The sequence below is a fragment of the Schistocerca piceifrons genome, chromosome 1 (genome assembly GCF_021461385.2).
Source record: "Schistocerca piceifrons isolate TAMUIC-IGC-003096 chromosome 1, iqSchPice1.1, whole genome shotgun sequence".
NCBI lineage: Eukaryota > Metazoa > Arthropoda > Insecta > Orthoptera > Acrididae > Schistocerca > Schistocerca piceifrons.
In genome coordinates this window covers 768702112-768727401 of record NC_060138.1, presented here as the reverse complement: position 1 = coordinate 768727401, position 25290 = coordinate 768702112, and the positions used below count along the sequence as shown (strand labels likewise).

The following is a 25290-nucleotide window of genomic DNA, read 5'->3' as shown; positions in this document are numbered from 1 at the left end:
CACACTCTATGAATCAAAACACCAACAACATATTTCTGAGGGAAAATAAAAAATTCCAAAATGTTATTAAAAAAATGTAAAACGTTAAAAGGTACATGTTGTAGGTGCCCTCTATGCCAAATATATTTCACTCAAAAAGGGTATAATTTTTTTGTGTTAAGCTTAATGTGGCCTAAACACACACAGAACTCATCATGCCCATATCAGTCACAAAAACTGAGTTACATGCACACGAAAATACAAAAATTTGAAAAATTACCTGAAACACATGGATTTTCGGCATGTGGTATCCAAGCCAAATTTCAAACGCTGCATAAGTAGACCATAATATAATATGTGGCAAAATTTCAACTTGTTATTGCAAGGCATTTGTGTACAATAAAAGTTGACAAAGATGTATTTGGTTACGTTTGCCTTGCAATAACAAGTTGAAATTTTGCCACATATTATATTATGGTCTACTTATGCAGTGTGTGAAATTTGGCTTGGATACCACTTGTCCCTTTTGTGCTACCACACTTCAAAAATCCATGTTTTTCAGGTAATTTTTCAAATTTTTGTATTTTTGTGTGCATGTAACTCAGTTTTTGTGACTGATATGGGCATGATGAGTTCTGTGTGTGTTTAGGCTACATTAAGCTTACCACAAAAAATTTATACCCTTTTTGAGTGAAATATATTTGGCATAGAAGGCATCTACAATATGTACCTTTTGACGTATTACATTTTTTAAATCACATTTTGGAATTTTTTATTTTCCCTCAGAAATATGTTGTTGGTGTTTTGATTCATGGAGTGTGTTCTCTAAGTGGATGTAACTGGGTTGTAAAAATTTCACTGGATTGTGTGGAATAGTTCCAAAGTTATTAAGACCTGAAGTTGGGTCTGAAGATAGACTGCTAGATGCGGGTTGCAATTTCCAGGTCACGCCACCTGAAGTTGGGTCTGAAGATAGACTGCTAGATGCGGGTTGCAATTTCCAGGTCACGCCACCTTCTTTAACAAGTCATAATTCTGGAACTAATTGGCAGGGGAAACTAATACTTTGTACACTAGTGTTCCACACATGGTAGAATTAGTGTACTGAATTTCAGTCAAATCTGAGACTATGAGCTGGAGCCCCTGGTTGAACGGACATGGACTGACCCCTATGCAGTCTTTCAAAGTTACTGCACTAGGCGTCACTGAAATGATTTTGGGTTTCTAGATTAGTCTGTGATTCTATTTTGCATACAACATTCTAAGAACTGGCCTATTTCCGTAAATACTGGAAACAAAGGACTTGTCAACTTTGCTATAAACTCAAAACACATCAGTTACTCCGGAAAGACACTGTTTACTTTACACAAACACAAGACTGATACTGGAAGGGGTTGGCAGAAGAAAGTGCTATCACTCAGTTTACTGATCGAGTTATCTCTCATGTTTTTAATGCACCGCATGCTGGCCTTGGCGACCAGACAGTTGCATGTGCAAGTTGCATCTGTGTGAATGCTTGTGTGTATGTTGTCTTTTTTTTTAAGGGCTTACTTGTTTAGCAGTCTTTTTGTTATGCCTATCTGTGACTCAATATCCTCGCTATGTGGTGAGTAGCAATCTATCCTTTTCAGAATATTGTCATAAACATATAACAAGTAGTAATACCAAGTATGTTCTTGTTGGTTATCATTTTCTTCCACTGATCCGTTCAGTTCAAATGGATGTGAGCCTTACAGTGTATAACACATGACTTGGTTGTGTAGGCTGTCAAGGCACACTACCACATTTTTATTTGTGCCGTCCACATCTTCTGCTCCGATTTCACATAATATGTTCTCTAATTTCATTCCTTTTTGTTTCCAGCTCAGCTCTTTTCTACTATGTCCCTTTTGACAACAGTTTTTATTACTTTTTTTCCTGCCACTCCACACTGAACTCAAACAATAATTGACAATCATTTCCAGTTATTAGCAGTGTCAGTCACAGTGTAGTTCTGGTGATGTGTGCTCTTCTCTAACCATCTCTCAGCTTGGAATCAAAAATACAGTTAAACAACTTTCACCTCTGTATTGTATGCTCTGAACTTTTTACTTAACATTTTCTCATTTTTATGCCCCTACTGTGTATTATGTAAATTTCATTCACACCTCTTCTACTCAAGCGACTTATTATTCGGCAAGCATGTCGACTGAGGAGTAAAAACTTGCCTAAAATTAGTAAGTAGCACAGACAATGTTTAAAATTAATTTTAGCACTCGTACATGTGACGCAGCTGAAACGGAAAAAAATATCTACATGCACAAAAATTTCACTACACTGCTAATAAAGGCAGTAATAACTCCCCTCTTCTGAAATGAGAGTTAAGAAAAAGAAAGGGAGCATGGACTAGGAAAATCTTCATTTATCTTACTGGTCCTGAGACTCTGCCATTTTGAACCTTTTATTTTATGGTAATTAATTTTATTATTGCCTGAGGAACAGCAACTGGAAACACTGTCATTCATAGCACATAAATAGTGCTATTGCTAATGCCACCAAAAGCTGCTTATTTTTTTAAATGCATACCTACATTTTGCAGCTTCTAGGAATGGCAATTATTTCCATTAACATATTTATTAGCAGTTTTCCACATTTAATATCACATTCCTTCTTAAACAACATGTCATACACCTCGTCACTGTGAAGGCATGGGTGCATGGGGGGGGGGGGGGGGGGGGTGATATAAACAACTTACAAAACTCAGTCATTTGGGTGGATGCAGCTTACTACAAAATCATGTAAAGGCTTCCCAGTGAGAGTGACTAGACAAAGGTCTGGTTTCAACTGTCCAACTGAACATTTAAACCAATGAAGCATGTGACATTATTGTGCAAACTGAATTACAGTCTGTGGTACTTTTAGAGAAACCAGTAAAATTGTAGTTTTTTTTAATTTTTTTTAAATCTCTGGAGCATTTAATGCTTCCTGTGCACTAATTATGGGGTATCATTAAATCTTTCTTTTTTATCATCATTTGCAAATTTCTTTTGGAATAGTTACTACTTACAAGTAACTTCAGAAGTTTGACATCATTACACTAAAAATTTGACAGAAGTGTAGCCTTATACAGAAGTGAACAATAAACAATTCAGACACAAAGAGAATACAAGCTTTTGAAATACAGCGCTTCAGAAAAATGCTGAAGATCAGATGAGTAATGAGGACGTACTGAATCAATCTGTGGAGGAAAGAAATTTATAGCACAACTCGACTAAGAGATCTGGTCATTTGATAGGACACATCCCGAGGCATCACGGAAAAGTCAATTTGGTAATGGAGGGAAGTGTGGGAGGATAAAAATTGTACAGGGAGATGAAGGCTTAACTACAACAGGCAAGTTCAAATGTGAAATCACATATATTCACAAAAAAAGAGGAATGTGTGCATTCTTACCATAACTCTGACATATCCAATGTTTCTGGTGTAGGTGACCAACAACTTCTGCTTAGGATCCACAACAGACTCTTCAACAACTTTGACTGTTCTGCCACTAATGAATCTTTCACCCCATTTAGGAACTCTGTTAGTTTTTGTAAGGAGTCGTTTTGTATAAAGCTTCTGGTCCCGAACTTCTCTGAATACTGTATCTTCACTCAAAACATGATTGCTGTAATCACAAGACATGTAATATCATACTTCCAGCAGTATCTATTTACAAGATGCTGAAATAGGATCAACTGGAATATACCCCCCCCCCCTTTCTCTCTCTCTCTCTCTCTCTCTCTCTCTCTCTCTCTCTCTCTCTCTCACACACACACACACACACACACACACACACACACACAGTTAGAAATCACTGAATCCAAAGCTTTCTGAATTTCCAGGTTCTTTCATCATGATAAGTAAAAAAGTAAATATTCCTGAGGGGGAGGGAATAGCATTTCAAATGCTAAACCATCATAAACCCAAAATAGGGGGAATGAATTAGAAATAACAAGGTATGAACAACACATATTCACATTCCACTCATAAGAAGCTAAAGGTTACCAGTACTTCAACAATAAGAGCTAAAATTAAAATTAATAAAAAGCATGCCTGGAGAAACACTGGAACGTATACATGCTGCATGCTCCTCATCATTAGCAAATCTCTGCTACATATGGGAGAATGGTTTAATGTTGGTTTCCATTTACAAAAGGATCATTACTAACCAATCCAGTTTGCTGTCATATTGTGTGACAGTTGTATATAAATAGATCACCTGATCTCCAAATCAAGCAAAATTCCAATACAACTAATTAGTGCAATCAGTTGAAACCATCAATGTTACCGTAAGTAAACTTCCATACAATGTGTTTCACATAATTTTTACAAGATTCTTTAATACGATTGTTTCATAACATGCTGTGAGGTTACATATCTACATATATCTCTCTCTCTATCCCCCCATCCCCTAAATGACTACAACTAGTTGAATGTAGGGGCCCAAACTCAAAAATATATCCTGTGGTGTCTTGGCACTGTATTTCATTTCATATTAAGTAAAGTTTCAATACTACTGTTTGTGTTGTTTGTTTTATTTAATTAAAGGCTTGAATGATGCTAAGTGGAGATCAAGGGATGCAGCATGTACATGTGCGGACTACGTCAATGTAATTGTAACCAGTTCCTGACCACTGCCTGTCCCTCACTGCTTTGCACTTCATACTGTGTCATGTTGCTGATATGAAGAACATGAACTGATTCGCTATTTTACAGCTCTGTATACTGCACTCAACATAAGGCATGCAAGCTAATGTGAGCCACAAGGTATGTGTACTTGGATTTTGCCCAAGAATGCTGTATTTTATACATAATAAATGTGTTATCACACTCAGCAATTGTCTCATTTACTTCTTTTGGGAACTAAAAGAGGGTAGTAATCTTGTATGAGAGAAAAATTGCTAGAATACATGTGATATTCACTATATACAGGGTGAATGGGGACCAGGGAGGACTCAGGGTGATGTACTGGTCCCCCCCAAACTGATAAGTCTGAGGTGCTGTCTTTCACTGAAACTGAGCTAATGAGACTCACTTCACCTGTTTTGGGGAAACCTATTTTGTCCAGTCTCAAGAGGAGGCAAACACAGAAGGATAAGAGTTATATTAATATTGGCAGTTGAAACATACAGTGAATGATAGAACCCCTCACATAAATGGCAGCAAAGAACAGTAAAGGACACCTAGTGCACTCGGTGTGTATGCTTGGGAGGGGGGGGGGCTCATTCAACATGTTAAAGAAGTTATTCCAGCAGCCACTGAGTGAACAGTGTGCAACCAACTGCAGATTGTGGTGTATGTTGGAACATATGATGCCTATCACCTGGGCTTTGAATTCATACTTGGGTCTTCCAGCAACTGGCAGAGGACGTTGAGAAGACCAGCCTTGTGCAAGGAGTTTCAACGGAGGTCACAATTTGCAATGTTGTCCCCAGAACTGATCATGGCCCACTGGTTCTGTGTAAAGTGGAAGGAATGAACCAGATACTTCAGAAGCTTCTGTGACAAGCTAGGATGCGCCTTCTTAGGGTACAACCATAGGGTCCCACTAAATGGGTCAGATGTGCACTACACATCAGAGACTGTTACTAAGGTAGCTGACTGTGTGTGGGGTGCACACAAAGTGTTTTTAGATTAGTCAACACTCCATCCAATCCAGATAACAATAGCCATAAAACACCTGGACATATTATTGTAAGATCAAAAGAAATGCCTCCCACAGGTGAGAGTATTAAAAATCATAATGGTAAACTGCTGAAGCATTTGCAACAAAGTGTCACAGTTAGAAGCACTTATAAGAAGCAGTGAAGCTCACATAACACTAGGAACAGAAAGCTAGTTGAAACCCGAAACTGACAGCAGTGAGACTTGGAGGGGGGGGGGGGGGGAGGGAGAATTGCAGAGTATCTCTAAAGGATGGGTAAATGGGAAATGGAGTTGGTGTAGACAAGAAACTCAAATCCACTGGGATAGAAATTGGAGCTGCATGTGAGATTGGGCACTACTCAGTATCAAGAGTGGGCATAAAATGATAACTGAATTCTTCTATTGCCCACCAGACTCATCTCCTGATGTAACTGAAAAATTTAGAGAAAATCTCAGCTCACTTGTACATACATTCGTCAGTCATACTGTAGTAGGTTACCCAGTCATATTGTAATCACTGGTAGGAACTTTAAGCATCCAACAATTAATTCGGAAAATTACAGTTTTGTTAGTGGTGTGTGTGGTAAGACATCCTGTGAAACATTACTAAATGCATTGTCTGAACTACCTACAACAAATAGTTAAGAACCCCATTCATGATGGAAATATATTGTATCTAATGGTAACAAATAGACCTGACCTCTTTGAGGATGCCCACATCGAAACTGGTATTAGTGAGCATGACCTGGTTGTGACAGCATTGATTACTAATGGAAGAAGTAAAACTAAAACAAGCAGAAAGCTGTATAAGTTCAGTAAACTAGATAAAAAAATCAGTAGTGTCATATATCAATGAGGAACTTGAAACTCTCAGCACAAGGCAGGAGCATTTGGAGGAAGTATGCATCAAGTTTAAAAGAATAGTTGACCACGCACTGGGTAGATATGCACCCAGTAGAGAGTTCATAATGGGATGGACTCTCCATGATATACAGTCTCTGTACAAACACTTCTAAAGAAACGGTGACTATGCATAATACGTGTAAAAGCATAGGACTAGAGATAGAGAGCTGCTGAATTAAATAGGTTTGGCTGTCAAAAGAGCAATGCATGAAGCCTTCAATGACTTCTGTAGATGAATACTGTCCGATGATATTTCACAAAACCGAAAGAAATTCCGGCCGCATGTAAAGGCTGTTAGTGGAACCAAAGTTAGTGTTCAGTCACTTAGCGAATGAGACTGGAACTGAGGGCAGCAAAGCAAAAGATGAAATGCTCAACTCTACTTTCAAATGTCTCTTTACAAAGAAAAAACCCAGGAGAATTGCCCCAGTTAAATCCTAATACCACTGAAATTGTTAAAATTGAACAAAGCGCCAGGTCCCAATGGAATCCCTATCAGATTCTATACTGAAAACACTACCGTCAGATTCTATACTGAGAACGCTACCATCCAATATCCTTGATGTCAATTTGTTGCAGAACCTTAGAACATATTCTGAGCTCAAACATAACGAGATATCGTGAACAGTATGTCCTCCTCACTGCCAACCAGCATGGATTTTGAAAACATTGATCATGTGAAACCCAACTTGCACTTTTCTCACATGACATACTGAAAGCTTTGAAAGTAAGCCAGGTACATGCAGTGTTTCTTAATTTCCTAAAACCATTTCACTTAGTAACGCACCTACTCTTAGTGTCAAAAGTACTATCTTATGGGGTATCAAGGGAAATTTGTGACTGGACTGAGGACTTTTTGGTAGGGAAGATGCAGCATGTTACCTTGGATGGAGACTCATCGTCAGATGTTCAAGTAACTTTGGACATACACCAAGCAACTTCCTCTTCATGTTTAATGACCTTGCAGACAATATTAATAGTAAGATCAGGCTTTTCTGCAGATGCAGTTATCTGTACGTATTACCGGAAAGAAGCTGCATATTTGGCCAGTTTTTGATAAGATTTCAAAGTGATGCAAAAAATTGACAATTTGCTTTTAATGTTCAGAAATGTAAAATTGTGCTAAGATGAAAAAAATGTAGTATCCTTTGACAGTAATATCATTGAGTCACTGTTGGAATTAGCCAAGTCATACAAATATCTGGGTGTAACACTTTTTAGGGATAGGAAATGCGAATTCACATAAGCTCAGCTGTGGATAAAGCAGACGGTAACCTTAAATTTATTGGTAGAATACCAAGGAAGTGCGATCACTCCACAAAGGAGATTGCTTAGAAGTCATTTGAGCGACCAGTTCTAGAATACCGCTCAAGTCTGTGGGACACATACCAAATAGGACTAACGGGGGATTGTTGGCTGGTTGGTCTGAGGTATAAAGGAACCAAACTACAGGGTCATCAGTCCCTTTTCCCTGACGCAAACATGGCTCAGGATAAAACACCCTAATTACGTTTGGGAAAGTAAAACGGGGAAAGCAATGTGGAACCACACTTAAAAAGAAAACAAATGGAATGAACTGAAAACAGGGAAAATGTACACCACAAACTAAAGTAGAAGAAGGTATTAAAACCATAGAGCAGATGATCTGGACTGCCTGATCACAAGAATAAAAGAGGATTAGCCACACACTCTGCAACACACTAAAATGTCCACCCCAAAAGATAAGGCAAGATGACCACATGAAGGGAAAAGATGAACACCGGGACAAACAAATGCAAAGAAAGGGTGACAGAGTTAAAATGGAGGAAGGGTGGAGGCCCCAGAGAGAAGGCCAAACACCCACCCTTATGATAAAAACACCACTCACACATAAAACGTAAAACTAAATCTGCTGCTGAGCCATTGTTGCCCAACACCAAAGGTAGGCTGCTGGGAATGTTAAAAGTCTGTCGCAAAGCGGCTGAAACTGGGCAGTCCAGCAAGATGTGGACGACCGTCGTAGGGGAGCCACAGAGACACCGAGGTGGGTCCTTGCGACGGAGGAGGTAACCATGCATTAGCCATGTACGGCCAATGCAGAGCTGGCAGAGAACCACACATTTGTAGTCTCCTTAATGGCATACAGTTTGTGGTGCATACTGCGACTATCCCATTTCGTCACCCAAAGCCTTGCGGCTAAAGACTGAATGCAAGTAAGTTTTATAGATGCCCATATCTAGAAGCAGTTTCCGTATAGCCTGTTCGGCCAGCCTATCGGCAAGTTCATTGCCTGGGATTCTAACATGACCTGGGATCCACAGTAAAATCACGAAACGACTGGACCGTTCCAGGGCATAGATGGAGTCCAGAAAAGTCACTACCAAAGGATGGCGGGGGTAGCACTGGTCAATAGCTTTTAGGCTGCTCAAGGACTCAGTACACAGAAGAAATGACTCACCAGGGAACGAACGGATGTGCTCAAGAGCATGAGATATAGCCGACAGCTCTGCAGTGAAAACACTGCAGCCATCAGGCAAGGAATGTTGTTCAATATGTCCTCTGTGGACATATGTGAAGCCAACATGACCGAGAGTCATCGAGCCGTTGGTCTAAACCACTTCATGGACTCAGTACATGTCAAGAATCGAGAGGAAGTGACAGAGGAGAACCACGGAGTTAACTGAGTCCTTAGGACCATGTGAAAGGTCCAGGCGAAACCACGGCCGAGGTGTACACCATGGAGGTGTACATGATTGGACCCCGAGTATAGGTGGTAAAGGCAAGGACTCCATTTTAGATAGAAGGGATTGGACACGAACTGCAATTGTAAGCCCTGACCTGCGCTGCCGATGCGGGAGATGAGCCGCTGTTGGTGGTAAAAGGAGACGGTAATTTGGATATACAGGAGAACTAGGAACATGTGCAACATAACTTTCAATGGAGTCTGGCCTCCAGCAGGACACTGGTCACCGGACCCGTCCTAAAATCTCCTGTCACTAGTCGAACACCACAATGGCACACTGGGTCGAGGAAACGCAATGCTGAGGGTGCTGTCAAACCGTAAACCTGACTTCCATAGTCAAGGTGGGATTGAACAGGGGGCCTGTAGAGCTTCAGCAGTGTAGAGTGATATGCATCCCAGTTGGTGTTGCTCAGGAAGCGGAGGGCATTGAGGTGCTGCCAGCATTTCCACTTACGCTGACGAAGATCAGGAAGCCAAGCCCATCGGGCATTGAAAATCAGTCCTAAGAATCAATATGTATCCACTACAGTGAATAGATCGTCATTAAGGTAAATTTCTGGTTCTGGATGAATAGTACACAGCTGACACGACTTTGCACCTGAAAACTGGCTAGAGCCCATGACTGCACCTTGTGGATGGCCCCCTTTAGACACCGCTCAGCAACACCTGTACTGTAGCAGCAGTATGAAATTCAGAACACGTCTGCATACAGAGAAGGTGAGACGGACAGCACTACAGCCACTGCTAGGTCGTTATTGGCCACTAAAAATAGAGATAAACTCAATACAGAGCCCTGCGAGACTCCATCTTCACAAAGATATACAAAATCTCAGCATGGTAATGTTTTCGAATGTAAGACTTATAATTTGTAATCATTATTACTATAATCTGTGTTGTTGCTTAAATACTTGAAACACATTCTACATCCTAGTGATAAAATCGCATCAAGAATCTATGGAACACGTAAATAAATAAATGAATGAACCTATTTGCAATCACAGTTCTTTTATGGCTTTGGGTGGATAGTAAATAGCCTGAGAGTGTTACCATTTGGGCTTCATGGTCACTAAAACTTGTATTTTCACAAGCTGCCATATACATTGTGTTGACAAATATTTGGTCCATGGTGGCACAAGCTTTTGCAATTATAGCTGGAATTGTTATTGTTTGTTTTAAACTGAAAATATCTCTTAGACTGAGCAGCATAGAAATCTCCACATACTACTGCCAAATCCATACCTCCATGTATTCTACATAGTAATGTTTCAGTTTATTGAGGACTGTCACAAATTTCAAGTTAAAAGAATATTTGACCTTACACTGGACAGATATGTGCCCAGTGGAACAGTTCATAGTGGGAGGGAACCTCCACAGTATACAGTCACTGTAAAGAAACTTCTAAAGAAACAGAGATTACTGCATCATAGGTGTAAAGCGAAGTGTAGGGCTACAGATAGAGAGATGCTGAATGAAACATGTTTGGCTGTCAAGAGAGCAATGGATGAAGCCTTCAATAGCAAAATATTGTCAAAGGACAATTCACAAACTCTAAAGAAAGTCTGGTCATATGTAAAGACTGTTAGTGGCACCAAAGTTAGTGTCCAGTCCCTAGTAATGAGACACGAACTGAAATTGAGGGCAGCAAAGCAAAAGCTGAAATACTTAACTCAGTTTTCAAATTTTCCTTTACAAAGGAAAACCCAGGACAATTGCTCTGTTTAATCCTTGTACCACTGAAAAGATAAATGAAATATGCATTAGTGTCATTAGTGATAAGAAACAGCTGAAATTGTTAAAACTGAACAAAGCTCCAGGTCCCGATGCAATCCCTCTCACATTCTATACTGAATTTGCCACCAAGTTAGTCCCTCTTTAACTATAATCTATCAGTTCTTGTAAAAAGGTGCAGGTCATATGAGTCTACAAGAAGGATAATAGAAGTGATCTACAAAACTACCATCCAATATCCTTGACAAGGACTTGTTGGAGAATATGAGAACATATTATGAGCTCAGACAATGAGGCATCTTGAACAGAATAACCTGGTCTCAACACCCAAAAACATTGATCATGTGAAATCCAACTCTCACTTTTCTCACATGAAATACTGGAAGCTTTGGATCAAGGCAATCCGGTAGATCCAGTGTTTCTTGGTTTCCGAAAAGCATTTGACTCAGTATTGCACCTACACTTATTGTCAAAAGTACCATCATATGGGGTATCAAGTGAAATTTGTGACTGGATTGAGGACTTTTTTGTAGAGAGGATGCAGCATGTTATCTTGGATGGAGTCACTGACAGATGTTCAAGTAACTTCTGGTGTGCCCTGTGGAAGTGTGTTGCTGTTTATGTTTTATATTAATGACCTTGCAGACAATATTAAGAGTAAAATCAGGCTTTCTGCAGATGATGCAGTTATCTACAACAAAGTACCATCTGAGAGAAGCTGCATAAATATTCAGTCAGATCTTATAAGATTTTAACATGGTGCAGAGACTGGCAACTTGTTCTAAATGTTCAGAACTATAAAATTTTGCACTTCACAAAATGGAATAAATGTAGTATCCTATGACCATAATATCAATGAGTCACTGTTGGAATTGGCCAACTCGTACAAATACCTGGCTGTAACACTTTGTAGGGTCATGAAATAGAATAATCACATATATTCAGTCTTAGGTAAAGTAGGATGTAGACTTCTGTTTATTGGTAGAGTATTGGGAAAGCACTATCGGCCTACAAAAGATATCGCTTACAAATTACTTGTGTGACCCATGCTAGAACATTGCTCAAGTGTGTGGAACCCATACCACATAGGACTAACATGGGACACTGAATATATACAGAGAATGGCAGCATGAATGGTCATTGGTTTCTTTAATCTGAGGGAGAGTGTTACAGAGATACTGAAGGACCTGAACTGGCAGACTCTTCAACACAGACAAAAACTATTCTGCGATTGTCTATAAACACAGTTTCAAGAACTGGCTTTAAATTATTACTCTAGGGATATACTACAACCCCCTATGAATCGCTCGCACAGAGATTGTGTGGATAAGATCTGAATAATTACTGCATGCATAGAGGCATTCAAACAATCATTGTTCTCACACTCTATACATGAATGGAACAGGAAGAGACCCTAATAACTGGTATGATGGGATGTGATGTCAATTTCCCATTTCATGGGCGAGATCTGACAACTGGTTTTATCTAACAATGAAGATTTTTCGAGTCTAAAAACAAATTGTCAATCTCTGTTGTAATATGGCCGTCAAGCCTCCTAACGACTTTTACTGTGACCCTCATCATCGTCTCCGCCCAAAAGTGACTCTGCAGTGGAGTCTGCATACAGAGTGAATCAGCACTGACATAAATACAATATACGATTTTCATATTTCACTCAGAAACACACACTGTAATGCGGAACATGAACTGCACTCTCCCTCCTCACAATTAGCTACCTTTAAAACACATACTCTAGTAGCTCCAATTATGCAAAACCACTGCCGTTGGTTGCTTCTACATTTTGCATTAACTATAAGTTACTTGTAATGTTACTTTTGCTTGAGATGTGATGTTCCTGTATGTTAAGAGGCATTTTAATCCTCTTTTTGTCTGTCTTGCGTTATGACACGGTTTTCTACTGTGATCTGCAACAGCTAAAATTATCAGAAAACTACATTGTGCCATATCTGGGTCTGTTAAGGATCTTTCCTAACATCGCATTCCTACTGTACGTGATTCATCGTGGTTTGTTACTGACCTATAGTTCAAATCATGCTAGTGACGATGTGGAAGTAAGATGCCTAACAAAGTAATTTCACGATTAATGTTTCAACATACCTGTGCGGGTTGGGATATCTTCTCCAAAATCCTTGAGCAACTTGTTCCCAAGTATAGTGGAACACCGAACTTTGTTCAAAGTACCTCACCATTTTCGCACAAGGAATCGGCGCATAAAATGGGTACGCACACCAGTTTTTCAAGTACTTTTATTTGGATCCATTAATTACATCAACTTCGGAGTAAAGTTACAAAAAATTCTGCCAACTGCTTTTTAACAGTACTTAGGGGAATACACTCATCCTTACGTTCAAGCCATGCTACCTGCTAAAATCGTAGATAAACACTTCAGGGGTACAAACATTGGTGTCCACAGTACTTGTTATTGGGATCGAGTATTCGACTTCGTTTTTGCTGTTTTTAGTTCATATTGCCCATTCTGAAAGCTTGCTATAATAAATATTTGTATATCTTAAAAAAGCACAAAAATTATATCATAGAATGTATTCGGTGAGAGCAGAAAGTGTTAAAGTAAATAAGAAGTTTTTGTGTTGTTGACATTAAAAGATTTTATCTCGCACTGAACTTCACACTACTGTTGACAAATTCATAACAAATGCTTCACACATTGCGCACGGGGAACAATACCCTCTATGTTCATGAAGTGCGATTTGTTACGTATATAGTGTACGTGTGTAGTTACAGACTAGTTTCATGTATTTGGAAGAAAGAGAAGTTATTAGTGAGTGTTGCATGAGTAAGATATTCATGTTTCCCTATTCATGTTTTGTTTCGAGTGTTTCCGCATAATTAGAGAAAACTAGTTTTATTAATGCCCACATGTTAATTCAACACCTTGTTTTGCTAGTTTCTTCTTGTTCAGCGCGACAAAAAGTGAAATGAAGTTTGTTTGCAATACGATCGTAGTATAGCGGTTCCGAGTTCAGGTGAATGACCTATAGGAACGGAAACTTATTCTGTTACGGCTCTCAGCTAAAAATCCCATCGTGTGTAAGAAGAAATATCATTCACACCTCAAAAGCTTATACACAATAATAAAGGTGCATACATAGGTGCGTATTATATGTTGTTACCATTAAAATGTTGATTTGTCTATAGTTATAGAACTAATACAAAACTTAATTGTAGGGCTACATATAAATATTCATTTAGTCCAATTATAAACGACCAGAAAGAATTAGATACGCCCATAAAGTCTTCTGAAACATTTGTTAAAGGTCAGATTATAATTGTCCCATTTCATAAAAAGTGCCATGAACGGGAGACAGCGTCTAGGCAAATTAATTTCACCCTGTTGAATGTTTCTATAGTTCACATATTGGAAATTTAACGTGAGCAGTACAAAGCTTACTGGGTATAGTGGAACAAATAAAAAAAACGTGTATCATGGAGGTTTGAATATTTTGAAGCATACAAACGGGGGAAGAACGTTCAGAGCGAGCGGAGAAAAGTCTGTAAAATAGGGCGGTCTTGAAGATCGTCACGTTAAAGCTTTTGTATATAATATAGAGGTAAGTCGCTAATCTGGATAATGTATTCTCCGTAATATGTTTCCTGAAGCCAGCATCGATATGCCGCTGTAACCGATAGGACAACACGTGCGCCATTTTCAGTTTTTGACGAGAAATTAACTAGATTTTAAAGACTGACGTTACCGCTGCCTTGCCCTAAATAACTACCCCCACAATGTTAATGGCTGTAATGTTGCGACGCGTGGATAACGTGTATAGACTTGCATTCCGTTTTCTTTTTTAATATGAAAGCAGTGGTATAAGAGTGCGTCTTTCAGAATTTTTTAAGTCTCATTCAAACTGAGAAATGTTACCGACTAGAGAACAGGAATTAATTATCAAGAAATGCCAAGAAGCCTAGTAAAACGTAGCGCACATAGTGCGTTGCAAACGATTGGCTGTACTATTGTAATTCGCAGTTTTGTAATTTACGGTAACCAGAAACGGAGTTGTGACAGTAAATGTTATTTAGATATAACTAGTAATTGTTGTAGGGTTCTTGCCTGCGTTGCTTGCCCAAATTCGTGCAACGTACTTACTAGTACATAGAAGGGTAAAGGGTTGTTGTGTGAATGCTAGCATCAGCATTAGTGTATTTGGCGAGTATGTACCTTGTAAGAGAAATATCAGCAGTACAGGGTTACTGATTATGGTGCAGTAATGAATGTGTGATAAATCGGGCATCATCTGTTTGCTGTGCTGATACAACGGGAATCAGTTCCGATGAAAAACATAACGGGTCGTTGGTAGACTAGTTCCGCGAATTTCAGGTCACGAATGTTTTCGGGATGCGGTAGTGTTCATTAGGCGAGTGCGTGGCCGCAACTCAAAAGACATTTAACATAGATATGTAAGTAAAATCCTATCGTACTACGGCATTCACTACTTACTGTCAATTTCCTGAGTGGATTCAGCTTTAGCTAATAGGAAACACTTACCAATTTCAGTTGTTTCTACTTTGCAGCAATTTCTTTATTGCCGTTTCTCTCTCTCTCTCTCTCTCTCTCACACACACACACACACACACACTCACTTTTTACCGCCATCAGCATGTGAAATGAGATCTGTGGAAGCAGTCTGTAAAAGGAAGTTGTTACAATTATATTCAACTTTCATAGCTTTATGTTTGTCACATTGGGGGGGGGGGGGGGGAAGTAGGGAGTGCATAATTACAGTAACTTATACCTCCTCCACAGAAGGTTGTGTAACTCATACTTGCATATCTTATGCAAAAGACTTTAATTTAAAGGGTAGAATGTTAGCTTTAATGTCCTGCCATTAGAGGTGAAGCACAAGATCTGACTGGAAAAAAGTGGCAGGAAATCAGCAGTGGTTTTTCAAAATAAACCATTCTAGCACCTACTCAAAATGAGTTGGGAAGAAGACATATACCTAATAAAAGTGCTAACAAAGGATGGAGACTTGAATACTGCAATTCTCAAATGTGAGTCCAGTGTCTTGACCACTGTCAGTTTGCTTGATCCTGGATTAGCTGCTGAAATGGCAGTACGTTTATATGACAACATTGTCATCTGCAAACATTAAGAAAAATATGAATTCAAGGTGTTAAAGAAGGTAAACTTGATAAATTTATTATCATAATTTATTTTTTTTATTTTCAATGGTGTTTTTCCTCAAATGATTCAGTGAGACCCACACTGTTAATATGGTACGTAAACCATTTGTAGCTCTGTTGCATTTCCCAGATTGAAAACCAGTTTAATATTTAACAGAAAGTAGCAACATATACCAGATGAATCAAAGTTGTAATTCTGCATTTATTAAAATTAGCAATAGTTTTGTATTACTGTAACGTACAGCAACAGATTACTGTAGCTGCTCCTGTCAGCATATTTACCACTTGGCTCATTCTACTTCCAAGGCAAAGTTCTGTCTTTATGACACCTGTGCCGCCCCACATATTAATGAGTGAGTGATGTGTGGAACTGGTGTTTGCACCTTACTGAAAACAACACAGATTTGACACATTTCATATTCTCTGGTAAGAATTAATTCACACTAGGGCATACTGCCACATATTTGTTCAAAGAATTTATTTGCATGAATGTCTGTTCCACTGACAAAGAATGGAACTATTATTTTTTCTTTTTATGGGTTGACCGAAGCGTCCGATCCCACGCGTCGGCTTTGACCCGTGACGTAAGGGTGTTGTCGTGTGTGACGTCATGACGGCGCGGAGTTTGGTTTGAGTGTGGCTGTCTCCAGTTCTATTTTATCTTATTTTATTTACTTTTCTGATCTGTTCGTTCTATCTCGTGAGATTTTTTTTTAAATTTAAAAACACTTATTACTTATTTTAAGTATCTGTTTCCTCGAATTTCTGTTTTAGTTTATTATATTTATCTTTGTGATCTGTTCGTTCTATCCCGTGAGATTTTTTTTTTTTTTTAAAGACAAAAAACACCAATCAGCTACTGAAGCATCTTTATCTTCTATGGGTTGCAGGGGTTACGACCCCTGGGGAGGTGGGTGGGTATTCATGCATGGCTGTCTTCACTTACACGTTGTAGCTACGCAAGGCGTCTAAATTTGTTTATATTTAGTTTGCCCCCCACCCAAAACACCCCATTTCCCGCGCTTGTCCCGTTAGTGTCATTAGGCTTCTTGTGGAAAGTGTGTGTGTTTGTTTTGGTTTCCGCCATATTTGTGATGTTATGGGTCAAAGCAGACGGGTGGGATCGGACGCTTCCGTATTTCCCTTTTTATATTTACTGTTGATCTAGATATTGGTTTACTAGCTCATGGTGCTTAATAGAAGATTTTTATTGACCTACATCATTAGTCCCCATATTCAAATTAGACGGAAAGAGGGAGGACTAGAGTGTGCTCTTGGAACTCCCCTCTGAAATCATGATTGTGGTGACAGACTGATCTGTAGTGTAGCTCAAGTGTGGCTTAGGTTGAAAGGTGATAATTTGTTTGAGAGTTGGCAATACCAATGAATATGAATGTGCCAAGTAAAGACTGGCAACATATTGACATGTAGGTAGGCTAGTGTTTATACTTGCACCATATTCAAATTCACTTTGCCCTGTTTAATGCACTTTTTGTCACAAAAACTGAAGCTGTATGGTAAATTCAGAAAGTGTATATTAGGTAATGGACATGTCTCAGAGTATTTTGATGCATGTTATGTAGGCCTACATATAAGATTTGTAATTTACAAAAAAATACAAGGGATTCAGTACATAACTTGTACCACAAGTAGAATCGGTCTTCCATAACTTTTACTGAAACATAATTCCCAGCAAGTTCACAAGACCATTTGATCCAGCTCATGGAAAAAATTCAATGTTTTTGTGATTAATATAATGGACAGGCACCAGGAACATTATAAAACTTGCTACTTCCATATTTTTATGTATTTGTAATACCCGATACATATATTACCTTTAGGCACTTGGGTTGAGTTCTGTAGGAGAGTCTGTAGTAGCATCACAGTGTAAACATATGGTAACACAAAAAGGGTTTCATTTTATCATAAGAGTGATTTTGAAAAAGAAATTTAAATAATTTTAATTTCATTGGTGAATTATTGAACTGATAGTGAATCATGTACTGAACTGTTTAGTCTTATCATTTCTTATGGCGTATGAAGGGTGATAGAATCCTCAGGAATTTGACTCTAGGATTTAATGAGCATTACCAGCATTGAAATCGCTCTTTAAGTTTATTCCAATTTAACTGCTGTGGATCTCCTACAGTGTAGATATAGAGCATGCAACATAAGCCAAATAAAACATCGCACAGTTTTTTTCTCAGACATCTGTGATGTTTACAGCTTACTGACTGCAAATGCAAGTTTAGTAATGAAAAGTGACTGTCTAGTAAAGCAATTTTTAAGGCTGCTGGTGTTTGTTAACTCCACAAGAAGTTAATTATGTTCTTTTTGCAAAGATGCACTCGGCATGGCAAGGGTGTGGAGGGGAAGATTGACGAGCAACATGCCTCTGGAGAGCATCCCAAACAAGTTGCTTTTGGATTGAGATTGTGCGGTAGGAATGGCCACTATATTTACTTAATTGTTCGTTCAAGATGTTTGTACGTGAGATAAAGCCTCATATAATATACTGTTTTATCTTGTGGGGTAACTTCACCAATTGCACTGACACACACACACACACACACACACACACACACACACACACACATATATATATATATATATAATAGAGGGAAACATTCCACGTGGGAAAAATATATCTAAAAAGAAAGATGATGAAACTTAACAAACAAAAGCGCTGGCAGGTCGATAGACACACAAACAAACACAAACATACACACAAAATTCTAGCTTTCGCAACCAATGGTTGCCTCGTCAGGAAAGAGGGAAGGAGAAGGAAAGACAAAAGGATATGGGTTTTAAGGGAGAGGGTAAGGAGTCATTCCAATCCCGGGAGCGGAAAGACTTACCTTAGGGGGAAAAAAGGACAGGTATACACTCGCACAGTATACCTGTCCTTTTTTCCCCCTAAGGTAAGTCTTTCCGCTCCCGGGATTGGAATGACTCCTTACCCTCTCCCTTAAAACCCATATCCTTTTGTCTTTCCTTCTCCTTCCCTCTTTCCTGACGAGGCAACCATTGGTTGCGAAAGCTAGAATTTTGTGTGTATGTTTGTTTTTGTTTGTGTGTCTATCGACCTGCCAGCGCTTTTGTTTGGTAAGTTTCATCATCTTTCTTTTTTTTTTTATATATATATATATATATATATATATATATATATATATATATATATATATATAGGGTGGTCAGAAAATGTCTGAAATGTTTGTAGCGATGTATGTATAGTATGTCTGCATATCTGTGTACCTTCTATTTCATAGAGAAAGACAGAGAGATGTGTGTATCCATGTTTGACATGTGAACCATATCACAATTAGCAAATAATGCGATACCATGCCAAAAGACCTGTGGCATCATTAATATGGTGGAGATAAGTGACTCAGGAAAGACCAATGCCTCGAAACATCACAAATTTGAAAATAATTTCATTATTTTAATTATGGGCTACACAAGGTATTAAAAAAAATGTTATCATAGTTTCGTTGGTTTCACAGTCTCACAACCAAACTGTCACTTCAACCTAACTCAGACCCTAGGCTGCACCACAGATTAGTCTGTTGCCACATCATTAAGAAAGAGTGGAAAGCAGAATGACAGTACTGGATCCTTTAGTGTAATTACCGAGCGAGGTGGCGCAGTGGTTAGCACACTGGACTCGCATTCGGAAGGACGACGGTTCAATCCCGTCTCCGGTCATCCTGATTTAGGTTTTCCGTGATTTCCCTAAATTGTTTCAGGCAAATGCTGGGATGGTTCCTTTGAAAGGGCACGGCCGATTTCCTTCCCTAACCCGAGCTTGCGCTCTGTCTCTAATGACCTCGTTGTCGACGAGACGTTAAACACCACTACCATAACCTAACCTTTAGTGTAATTGCAATCTGTAGTAGACCTATATGTGTCTAGTATACAACATAATCTAAGCAACTACTCTAAATAATTAAATCACATATTATTAAAGAACACATACAACATATGAAGATATTACTGATGCCAGCTACGAAACACATGATGTCACTGTCCAAAGAATACATCACTGATTTCCGTTGTCTAGAAGACTGACCATATCATTAATGGGATGTATTGTATTTATTATATTATTGCCAAGAGAGCAGTTTAATTAATCATGTAGCAGTTGTGTATGTCCTCATGGTAGCAAAGTTAAAATGAGGTAATACCACCTTTCATCCATGTATGATACTGTCCCTTAACCCGTGGCTTTCTCATCTGCCCTTTAGCATGTAGTGGCTGTGGTGCGACAACAACAGTTAACAACTTGTTAACGGGATGCAGTGTGTTTGCTGGCAAGATAGTATCAGGAGGGGTAAGAGTTACATGTTCCCCCTCTCCTACACACATTTTTTCCTGTTGTATATGCTATATGTATGAAACCAGGACCAAAATAATTGTCACAATTTGTCTTTTATTGTCTTCATTTACCTTGCACCTTGTGGTTTCACTTTGTTGTAATGAAAACTGAATTTTGTACAGAGCAAACATCAATACAAGGATAACCTACAGATAAATCTCTTCAGACTTCATTTCGTATTCATATTTGTTAGCTTCACCAAGTGTCAAACAAGGTTGTCACCTTCCTACCTAATTTAGACCTCAGACAGCGCTACAGATCAGTCTAGTCGCCACAATCGCAAGGGACGCTATCTCACTATAACTTTCACAAAGATATGGGATCTGTTTAGGACAATGTTAAACACCACTTCTCTTTTTACGGGGAAACTAATCTTATATTAATATGTGGAAAAGTGAAAGTAATGCCTTTTGAAACTAATTTTAACCACTTGATCTTCAGAGGATACTTTAAATACATTTATCCAATTTTTATTTAAGTTTAATGCGGTTTTGTAATATTTGTACTTTAGTCCATAGTCTTTAATATTTTACTTTGTTGTTGTATTGTCATTAATTTTTTGGATGAGTATAATGTTTCCTGGAAGTGCACTAATAAAATTTGGGGGGGGGGGGGGTTGATACCAGCCAATGAGATTTGTTGTTTCACACATTTGCATTCAAGATATTTGTGAGAAATTAACAGCAAAAAATGCCATTAGTCTAGGGGTGATTTGATGTCAAGTAATCTAGGGGTCCACATCACTTCTTTTGTTGAAATTTGACGTGCAGGTTTGGTATTTGATCACAGTGGAGATTTATAAATTTTAATACTTTTTGAGTAGAGGTCTTTTAAGTGGAAAGAGTGCAGATTTTACTGCAACATTTTAAAAATTTTAACCATCTTCAAGGTGTTGTAATTCAATGAGTAATTGTGATAATGCAAAAGAACATTGCAATGTAGTTGAATGGTCAGCATTGTGCACATTATGTAAGCTTTGTCATTTCCCAAACTATTTCTTTGGCACACAAAAGTTGTCAGTAACATTTGTCTCGACAAAAATTCTCCCATGTTGGAAATAGCTTGATCTCTTATCGCATTTGGTTTAGAAACCTCTCCTTTTGTGATCTTATATCCTGTTAGATTATTTATAAAACCTGTATGTTTTGTCACTTTTCGGTTCATAGTTTTTGAGAGAGACAGGTGTGAGGATTATGCCAGAGTGAGTGATGTTTTGGGCCTTGGTATCTTGGAAGGGGTGCGTGATCTATTTGTGAGAGCATCTTTTTCTCTACAGATATCAAATTTCCTCAGATGTGTTTTCCTTGGAGTATTCGTCTTCAGCTCACTATTTTGTCCATGTTTGCTCACAAATAAATTTGCTTTTGAATAGGTTCTGCCTTGAGGGTGCACACTTTTTCCCTTCTTTTTACACAGACATATTTCGCTGAAGTCAAATTTTTTACCACATGCTGTGATTTTTGTGGTTCATGTGGCAACAAGACCGAAAATAACAAACCATTTGATGATTCTCTTTAACTTCAGCAAGACATGTCCAGGTAAAAAAATGTTTGCTCAGGGTGGAACTATCCAAAAGCAAATTTGTCCTGTGGAAATTTGTAACAAATTTATTGCTGTTTTGGCTTTGCTTTCATCTGATGAATATGTGCAGAGTAGAGGGTGCAATAAGTTGGAGTTCTCTTGGGGCTTGTCCTCTTAACAATCAGAGGGTTAAACACGATTCAAAAGACTACATCAAGTGCAAAGTTAATGAGACTCAAAGCTTAATAAGTAGCCAAGTGGCATCTGTTGGTTGGCTTTCATCCAGTTGAGTTATAGTGGTCTGCAGGTTCAACTAAAAATGAGTATATGAAACATTCTGATTATACTCAGCTGTTGGCAGACTAGAAAGGAAAAAAATACACACTTCTGTTCATGCCAAAAACTTTGTATTCTCACATTGGCACCAAGGAGTTTGTCTGCAAAAAAATCAGGGTGGTATTTAAACTCTTGTTAAAATAACTACAAAGTTGACTTTGGAAATGGTGCAGTAGCAGCACTGAGGAAAAAACACGGCAAAGTTCTTTCTCATGGAATGAAGACTTGAGTGCTTGAATTTTAATGAAGAGGTCAGCAGGCTTTGCACTGGTATGTGGTAAACTAAAATGAGTGTTACTAGACAATTTGATATAAATGTTAATTGTTTATTGAAACAAACATGACCAGGAAATTGGGTTTTCCAAATTCTTGCCTGTAGCATCATTTAAAAGGACTACACGCTTTTGATGGATTTGAGAGCTTCCAATGCTGAATCAAAAGCTAGCATGCTTCATCAATGTGAGATTTTAACAGGAAGAAATGTACTTAAATCACTTTACTGATTTGTACAAGGACACTGATTCTGAAGAGACTCTGGTGTACAAGCAGTGAAACTAAGCAAATCATGTATTGTCGCAAGTAAACGACTGCCAGTCAATTATTTTGTTATAAAGATAGCATAAAAAATCTTCTACCTGACTATTCTCACCTTTGTTTCGAAAAATCTGAACACTGTGAAGCAAATCCTTGAGTCAGATGTGGTGTCCAATGTTTTTGGTGGGAAAAGTGGAGCTACTGCACATCTCATTGTTTATTTTGTTAAGACTGATTAAGACTGAGCAAAGGCAATGTAAAAGTTTTTGCATAATTAGTTACAGCCAGACATGATACAGTTGTTACTTTAAAGAATCCTATATTTTATCTATGCTCTAAAGTATTGATTTGCATGAGAAACTTGACAGGGCGATGTAAACCTTCAGGAGAAGAAACTAAAAGGAAGTTTGAAATTCTGCAGCAGTGCTATCAATAAATCACTTTTGTTACTTGTAGTTACTTTTTTCTTATACTTACTTTTTTTTGTTAGAAGTCACTTTTACTATGTTCTGAGGTGAAAGCAGCTTTAGGCATGTCGCCTGGGAGGGCTGAGGTTGAAAGGGGATTTTTCTGTGTAAAAAGATGTCTTACAGAGAACTGCGCATCACACTCAGAAAAAACTGCCAATGTTATGACAGTAAAAAGTAAAATGAAATTGTATGACAATCCAGAAAAAGTACTTACGAAGAGCTGCTTTCTTTGGTGCAGTGTGCATACAAAAAAATACTGGTTCTACCTAGGAGGAGGAGGAGGAGGAAGAAAAGCAAAAACAAAAATATGAAGAGGAAAAAAAAGAACAGTTCAGGAGGAAGACAAGCAACAAAAACTTACTGTGGAGAAAAAGAAGATTTTGTCATGTAGAAAAATATTTAAACAAAAACGACAGCAAGAAGAGGAATAACTTATATCACCTAATAATCTGACCTCTGAAGCTAATCAAAGACTCACAGAAAAAAGGTTTTCAGGAATTACTATTCCTCTTGGTGAAATAAAGATAAAATAAGTATGAAGCATGTTGCTTTTGACAGATGTTAGTGTAAAAGTTAAAGAAATTATTTCTTCTTATTTGTAAACAGTCAATTATGATCTTAATTGGGCATTTTAATATGAGATATTTCCCCTTTAAATCAGTAATATTGTTTTGAAATATGCATTTTCACATCTAAAAACTGTTGGCAACCCTGTTTGGAGAAAAAGATGCTGTTTCAAATAGTAGTTAATGCAATTGTGGAGTAGGGCATTCCTTCTGTGATACAAGATTCAAAAATAACTCACCCTGAGAGCAAATTTGTTTTTGGGCAACTTCATCTCTCTCTCTCTCTCTCTCTCTCTCTCTCTCTCTCTCTCTCTCTCTCAGCTCAAAATTGATAACAGTTTTATAAGCAAACTACCAAGCATTATGGACCATCTTAATCTCCTTTTGTTCTCACTTCCGGTGAGTCTTCTCATCCGAGGTCTGAGTGACCTGCCTCGCCTACTTTCTAACTTTTCCCAAATTACCCCTTTTTCCGTAGTGAGGAAGAAAGTAGTAGTCTCAGAAGGCAGGACAGTTTTGTGTACTTCTGTATGTGTCTATAACACTGCTGGAATGTAGCCTCCAGAAAGTAAGTACTGGCCATTCTGTCTCTTTGTAATTTCGCACTGATGTCAAAGCTGCCAGTGTCTTTGAATTTAACTGATTGTACTAGGTAAGGGCTCCACATGCTGGAGCAGAGAACTAGTCACAGTAGTGTCTTGCGATTCCTTTACAACTGCACTTAATCTTGCATTTGCCTTATCTAACAATGATTTCACATATTCGTCCCATTTTGTATCATTTCTTTGTACCACCCTGAAATATTTAAAAGTTACTTGCTGCATATTTTAGACATTAATATTGTAATATGTTAAAATTGATTTCTTTTTCTTTTGTAAATGTAATGTCTTGGATTTAAGCACATGTAAAGAGAGTTATGATTCTTTGCACTAAATGGAAATTTTGTCAAACTCTTTCTGCCTGTGAAGCTGTTGACGGGATGTTAAACCCTAATCTTCCTTCCTTTCCTTCTTTCTGCATGTCCAATGTCAATAATTTCCTGCTGTAATATTCATTGTAAACATGCCTTTATTCTTACGGCATGTGGATAGCTGTCATCCTGTAATAAATCTCATTGTAGTGGTGTAGGTGTTAAGCTACCAGTAGGAGAAAAATATTAAGTACAATACGTTAATTCTGTCTGAAGAAGGCAAAGTAGTTTGTCACTTTGACAGCAGTCATTCTACATCCCCTCTTCCATTTAGTGACTACATGACCTTTTCTCATAGATTCTGTATAAAATTGATTTCATGACCATATTTTCCAAGTAAATGGATAATAGTT

The 25290-nt window shown here is 38.2% G+C and overlaps 2 protein-coding genes across 3 annotated transcripts in view; one reads left to right on the top strand and one right to left on the bottom strand.

Annotated features, from left to right (window-relative positions):
- Nucleotides 1-13448, bottom strand: part of LOC124712376 (PRELI domain-containing protein 1, mitochondrial) — a 29534-nt gene extending 16086 nt beyond the window's left edge. Inside the window, exons 1-2 of the mRNA XM_047242675.1 lie at nucleotides 13118-13448; nucleotides 3412-3625 (exon numbers count right to left, since the gene is read on the bottom strand). Of these exons, the coding sequence (XP_047098631.1) occupies nucleotides 3412-3625; nucleotides 13118-13209 (306 nt within the window). The 5' untranslated portion in view covers nucleotides 13210-13448. The remainder of the gene's footprint in view (nucleotides 1-3411; nucleotides 3626-13117) is intronic.
- Nucleotides 13449-13715: 267 nt separating this feature from the next.
- The window catches only part of LOC124712359 (longitudinals lacking protein, isoforms H/M/V), a 151047-nt gene continuing 139472 nt past the window's right edge, over nucleotides 13716-25290 (top strand). For both annotated transcript variants that reach the window (XM_047242664.1, XM_047242657.1), the window contains exons 1-2: nucleotides 13716-13799; nucleotides 13926-14130. The gene's annotated coding sequence lies outside the window, so the exon portion shown is untranslated. The remainder of the gene's footprint in view (nucleotides 13800-13925; nucleotides 14131-25290) is intronic.